Genomic DNA, 7,377 nt, shown 5'->3' with positions numbered 1-7,377 from the left:
AAGGTAGACAAGGATTCCGATGTTGATGCGGTTCAAAGTTCAGGTACAAGAAAATGGAGCTCTTCTTCAACCATATGCTTGAACGTCCTCATGTCGTAGCTTCTTTTTCTTAAACATAAAATTGATATAATTAAATCCAAAGTACATATTCTCATATAGATTACTAGCGTTCAGACATCGCATGGTTAAATTTGATCAAATATGTAATAAACATATGGTATCAGGGACTGTTACGTAGATGTTTAATATAAAACTGTAGTACATCACTTTGCTTTATTGGCAGTGGTTTCTTTTAGAAGTTTTTTTTTAGAAGTTTTCAAATCCATCCGGTAGATATTATTATATTAAGCCTATTCAAAACAAACAAACAATTAAATTTGTAATATTAGTGTAGACACGTTCTAAAGGCGCTACCCAAATGCGGGGTCTTAAACAAAGGGCCACGTAGGGCCCTATAATACGTCTGTAATGACAATCACATAAAATATAGACGTCAGTGAAACACTTGAAGATTTCTTGCATATAAATTAAGAGATTCATCACATATTAAAGTCGTATTAAATATTACTTCAAACGTAGCTTTATACATAAGTCTTCGAAATTGCAGAGTCCGATGACAGAGCACTGAGAAGCACTAAGGGTATTAATCCTGATGAATTTGAGCCTGAACGTAAGAAAAAAATATTACAAACAATTCTCACGCATCTCTAAATTACAGTATTTATAATAATAAACCGCATTTATTCCAGCAAATTCTAGACTTCATAATCGAGGAAAGTCATCCGATACGGAATCAGGTACAGATTTTGTTAATTAAGGTTTTATTAAGAAATTGTTTTATGAAAATGCTCATGGTTGTTTCGTTTATTTCAGAGGCGCGGTAATCTGTCGAAAGAATCTGAATTAATAAAAATATACATAAATTCTGGTATTTCATTAAAATTAATACTTCTTATGTCTCGTATAACCTCTATTGTGCATAAAGAGCTTTAATAAAGAATCCCGAAAACGAAAATCCGCGCCAGCATTACTATTAGATACCTACTAGTCCTAAAACTAGGTAACGCTATATACCGATCTCGCAAGAAAGTGCGATTTCTCGAGATCAATCCCGAAACGTAACATATGACGAGAACTTCTAAGATTAAGTGGTAGTAGAATCAAAAACTTAGTCTCTTCGATGAACAAGCGTATCTTATAGCGTCGTATAAATGCATAAATACAATTATGAGGAATAGTTGAAAAGAATAAGAAATTTTTCAATTGACTCTTTTGCCTTGTATCGAAAGAATAGAAAGAAATTAAAAATATAATCAAACGATTATATTGTCATAATATACACCTCTATCACCTCTACTGTAACGAGATTACAACCGCAACAGAAAACTCGTAGGTATGAATTAGGATTTGAATTTACGGGATACTGCTATAAAAACAATGATTCTTTAAGAACAATGAGAAGAGACTCAGGAACAGTTAAAGGTTAAAACTAATATATGTACAATTAAATTTAAATGTTGGTTCTGAAAACTATATCAGATTATTCTAATATGATGAGTGCTCTAAAACATCACCTGCTAAATCTTGTATATAACAGATGTCTTAATCTTGTAAAAGAATAAAACTGAATTTTATAAGGCATAAATAATAAATATTTTGAATAATAAGTAAGAATATATAGAACTAATTCTCCAACCTTTATTTGCTATTTTACCACGGCTTCTATTCTAGGGATGGCGATCTGAGATCGATTAATCGAAGAATCGATTTTTCGAGCAGAAAATATCGATTTTTTAAATCGATATGAAGTACTGTGTCGATTCACTGAATCGATATATCACCCTTGAAAATCGACTTTCGATTTTTTCTGTTTTGGTATAAACCATACAATTATTTGCATTTAGTTGAATGTGCCTGAATTATAAGAGTGCTGCCGGTTAAAGAGTTAACTACTCATAAACTCGCGAGATGGCTGTATGTTTAGTATCCTTTACTCGCCTCTCTTTAATAAAAAAGTTACGTTTGTAGTCTTTGACTTTATGTATTTATAATCTGTGACGATTGATATTGCATTATTCATTTGTTGTTGTCGTTTAATGAATACTGTTATTAGCGTAATATAAGTATTTTCATGATTGATTTTCATCAGATTTTCATGTAGTGTTTGTTGCGAAATAATAACTAATTGAGAGTAGGTAAGTAAATAAGTAAAGCGCTTCTTATTTTTTACTTTGACGCTATTATTTTCAGTTTGTTCTGTTAGTTGTGATTATCATTTAAATTTACTTTTACACAGGAATAATCAGCATTGAAATAACTAATAAATAATATGTGGAATTCTTATTGATGGAAGTGTTCATACTTCATTCACGATTACTTTATGTCCAATTATCTATTTAACGTCAAAGCATCAAATTATTCATCTTGTTTACAGAAAAAATAGTAAAGCTCCCATTATCATTTTAAAAATAAACTATCGCTTTTACTCTAATTTTATTTTAATCAAGTAATCGCCAGGCTAGGGATGGCGATTCTTTCCGAAAAATATCAATTTTTAAAGCAATTCGTATCTTAATTAATCGATTCACATTTATTTACCAGTTATAATTCCCAATGCTTAATATTTAAACTTTTAACTCTTACCTTATTTTTTACTTTTTTGCAATCAATAAAAACATTCAGTATATAAATACTTATTTTTTTTTTATAGTTGATCTTATAGTTTGATACGGTAATAAAAATAATTGTTATTTTTGAATTCCCTGATTTTATTGATAAGATATCGTTAATTGCAATATTAATCTTGTTTTTAGTAAAATTGATACAAATTTACATTGTAAACGCAAACTTGAAAAAAAGATCGATTTTTTAAGAATCGATTTTGTAGGCCTCGATTTTTTCGTGAATCGATTCATTAGACTACGATTCGAATCGATTTAAAAATCGATCTTTTTCGTAAAGAATCGCCATCCCTATTCTATTCTATTTCTTATTTTCCGAATCATGTACAATTCGTAAAACATACTCAAAATATAAGTTTATTGTCATTGTCAAATGTCAAACATCAAAATTTCAAAACACTTATTATAAAAGTCATAACATCTGTCAATCATATTTAAACTTTATTTACGTACCTACAAGGGAACTGATTAATTTTTGATTTAATTTTAATTTAATGCATACTAATTGTACTTTCGCCTACTTAAGATGTCCTCGATCCAAACTCTTAATCCTATGTAATAATAAAGTTACTGTGTGTGTTTTACATATTACATAGAATACTTTAAAACTGCACCGTAGTTCTAAAGTTTTAAGAAATGGAAGGTGGCGAGTGGAGAAATAATATAATAAATCAGCTACGAGCTCGAAACAAAAGGGAAACTTTTGCGTTTCAGGATATTTTTACATTTCGTAAGTACATATAACATAACCTTTCTGAACAACTACTTGTTTACAATTCCTTAATAATTATTATATAAATATTATAAAATACATAACAAAGGATTAAAGTCAACACACTCTGTTTATATAGGTTTATAGCTTTCTCTATAGATCTTTGTTGGATTTCTTTCCTAGTTTCTTTATGGTAACAGTTCCCAGATTACAGTTAATTATCCACAAATAAATTGTTTTATTTTTTCAGAGAGCCGGTTATTTGATAATGTAAACACACTTAAAAATGAAAATTTACAGCTGACTTTAGTCAATGAGAGAATAAGATTTTCTAACACAGAAAGTGTGTCTTCTGGAGGAGGTTTGTAGTCTTGATTTCAAAACTTTATATCATCAAATAGATAAACAATTGTTATCAAAAGCAAATACAGAGAAATTTAAGAAATATTAAGATCAGTAAATAAAACCAGTTTGATACAAGTACATTATTAGTTATGCTAGCCTATATATTTCATAACATTTAACTATTTTACAGGTGCTGTTAATGAAAAGATACAAGCCCTAGAACAAAAAATTTTAAGCCAGCAAGAAGAGTTGACATCATTACACAGGAGACGAGGAGAGAGCTCGCAACAAATAATAAACTTAAATGCTAAAGTACATGATTTAGAGAAGAACTTACAAGCTAAAGATATCATGTATGTTTTTGTAATTATAATTACTTAGTTTCTTTTTTAAAGACAGGTAACTTCTCTTATATATATCTCTCGACAATAAACAGAAGTTGGTGTGTTATATACTAAATAAATCCTGAATTAATATAAATAAATAGGGTGGACTTTAATTGTGTGCCCATTAAAACAATTTCTACTCCTTTGGATAAACACATTTAAATTCATGGACATGTGCATATTCATTGCTGATGAAATTAATGCACTCTGATAATAAATATCTATAAGGCTGTGTATTGGATGTTTTTATAATGTAATGTAATGGTTAAATTCTGATTTGAGATTTAATGCAAAATATGAGTATGTAAAAATTTAATATGTTTTCATACTAATCACAATATCTTGACACTGATTTTCTTAACTATTAAAATACATGTATTATTATAAAAATAATTAAATAGTGATAACTTGTTACTAATTTACTTAGTGCTATTCATTAATATATGTTGGTAATGAGCATATATTTACTGAGTATTTTATATTAAATATTGGCTTTAAATATATAAACATGTATCATTGTACTGCATTTGACAAGTATAATCATATATTTATTAACTGACTACATACTTATATTCAATTTAAAGGCTATATAAAATATTTATTAAAAATTGTTGTTAAAAAACTAAAAGCTAATCTAAGATTAATGAATACAAATGTACTTTGAAATACCAAAGAATAACAAAATACATACTCATGTGTTAAACATATGTGACAATTGAGCAGGATAAGACTTGTAATTATTAAATTTAACAGAACCAAAGACTATTAGTGTTAATAGTTTTTTTTTAGTTATTATTTATTTAATAATAAGTAATCCAACAGCTACTTAACACATATTATTATACAAAACACAAATACAATACACAAAGCCAAAACAGTTTTATACAAATATAATTTCCTCTAACTAAAAGTAGTTTCAATAAGTATGATTAATATATACATTATAACTACTATCTTTAAATAACAATTACAGACATCAAAACAAATAAAATTTCTTCAACAATAATATGACAAATATTTAGAATTTCAGAAAACACAGCTCTTATTGCATCACTTCGGGCTGAAATTCAGATGTATGAAAATAATATGACAGAGTTACAAGGACTTAATCAGGTTTTAAGAGATGAACATCAAGCACTACAAATAGCATTTGCAGCTATTGAAGACAAGTTACGGAAAGCTCAGGTAATTCTCATCTTGATATATAAAACAAAGTTGGGATGTTCAAACACTTTTAACTCAGGCACTATACAGATTTTCATGGGTTATGTTTTGTTCTTCAGATGGCATATTTAAAATTTAAAAAATGTAGATTGTTGTCAGTAATTAAAAAGGATTGATTATTCCTTGTCACTTACTATTAGAAAAGTAACAGTAAACAGAACAGACGGACTTTTGTCAATATTTAAAAAAATAAAATAGGTTTTCAGTTCATTATGTCTCTCAATGTAAACATTCTGGACCCAAATTTATGACTAACTATACAAAAAATAAAGGTGCGGAGGCGAATCATTCGTAAACACAATGAGCATTGTAGAGATTTATTCATTTTTACATTAAAAATTGAGGGAATGTGTTTTCGAATTATGTAAAAAACGAAATGTTTTATTTCTAAAAAGACACTTTGTCTTTTTTGTTGGATTTCAATTTTGACCATGCAGGCTATAAAAATGCATTGAATAAATAGTACAGTTTAGATTTTGGTTAAATAGAAAAGTATTAATATTAATTATAATATAGAAATTTATAAATAAAATTAGGACTCTATTTACTAACATATTTAAATATAGACACAGAGCACATTGTTCTTATGCTATTTTCTTTCTAATAATAACATTTGTTTTGCCCATTATTTGTCGGGAAGTCGTATAATGTAATGTAAACATATGTATGTAAACATACGTAAAATGAATTTCATTTTCATAACTAAATTAATTTAATTCAATTAAATTATATATTATATAATTTAATTTATCTAAATTTGAATGAATTCGTCCGCTTTGTGGTCATATAACGCAAAACTATTATTTATTTATTTCGTTACCATTATTAGACATATATACAATAAATGTGGATAATATATATATATATTTTTTTTTTAAATCCGAAATAAAGAGAACATCCAAAACCCTTCAGTATTTTCTTCTTGATGCGTAGATAAGATGGACAGTCAGGAAAAAACACCTTATATACTAGTACAGTGATGGGCAAAGTAAGGCCCGCGGAAAAAACTCCGGCTCGCGAAAGTGTTTAATCCAGCCCATCCATCGGCATGGATAGATGAAGAACGATTAAGAAAAAGTAAATTCTACTTGTAATGTTATGATTGAAAGCTTTAACACACAATGCATTTATTTTTATTATTCTGGCCCTACTCAAGAATTTCTTTAAATTTGTGGCCCGCCATTAAAACATTTTGCTTACCACTGTACGTTACATACGTAACAAATAATAACATATCATTTATTTGGAATATTTTTGTTAAACATTCATGAAAATGGTAAAATACAGAAAGGTGATTGAAAATAGATTTGTCTATACAATCGTTAATGCTCACAGATAAAAGATCACTGTCATAGCAAGAAGTGTAATTTACAAATTAAAAACTAACATAAACCTATAAATAATGTGTAAACATTACCTCCGTGATGCGCACGCGTTTTCATTTCTACGCAACTTTACGAGTACTATGGACTAAATCTTAAGAACTATCTCACTGGAGCTTCATATTTTTATTGCATCATTGAAATTATGGCACCAGGCCAAATCAATTCGGAATTTTTTTCCGTTTATAAGATGTTAGTATTTCAAAATGTTCAAATAATGAAAAAAATTCACAATTCATTAAAATTGTATTGAATGATAATGATTCGTTAGAATACGATTAATCCTACTTATTGTTTAGTTTCAATAAAAAACTGGAATCTCTATCTATTTATAAATTAGGTCTGGCTATTTACGACAGCACTAATATTATTATTGCATTGATGAACTAACACCCCGTAGATTTTATGAGTCTTGTGAGTATTTGTGTTTGAAACTAGGTTTTCATACTGACTTTGCTATGCAATTTTAATACGAAATAACAATTATTATATGAATATTTTCAAATATGTAGATATAATTAAGGAACTTTAGTACTCCATTGGGCAGACGTTTTAACTTTACCGGTAATGTGAATATGAACAAAACACCTTTCTTTACACTTCGTTGCAAGAAATACAGTACAATTAAAATAATTAAATAATGGGCG

General features: G+C 28.0%; 1 protein-coding gene across 2 annotated transcripts in view; it reads left to right on the top strand.

Annotated features, from left to right (window-relative positions):
* The first annotated feature begins 3,126 nt into the window (after positions 1 to 3,126).
* Positions 3,127 to 7,377, top strand: part of LOC110995297 (autophagy-related protein 16-1) — a 168,530-nt gene continuing 164,279 nt past the window's right edge. For both annotated transcript variants that reach the window (XM_045632440.1, XM_045632439.1), the window contains exons 1-4: positions 3,127 to 3,411; positions 3,644 to 3,754; positions 3,929 to 4,091; positions 5,147 to 5,309. In XM_045632440.1, the coding sequence (XP_045488396.1) occupies positions 3,318 to 3,411; positions 3,644 to 3,754; positions 3,929 to 4,091; positions 5,147 to 5,309 (531 nt within the window). In that variant the 5' untranslated portion in view covers positions 3,127 to 3,317. The remainder of the gene's footprint in view (positions 3,412 to 3,643; positions 3,755 to 3,928; positions 4,092 to 5,146; positions 5,310 to 7,377) is intronic.

Source organism: Pieris rapae, chromosome 19, assembly GCF_905147795.1.
Source record: "Pieris rapae chromosome 19, ilPieRapa1.1, whole genome shotgun sequence".
Taxonomy (NCBI): Eukaryota; Metazoa; Arthropoda; class Insecta; order Lepidoptera; family Pieridae; genus Pieris; species Pieris rapae.
The sequence above is the reverse complement of the archived record's forward strand: the minus strand, read 5'-3'. Positions and strand labels throughout refer to the sequence as shown.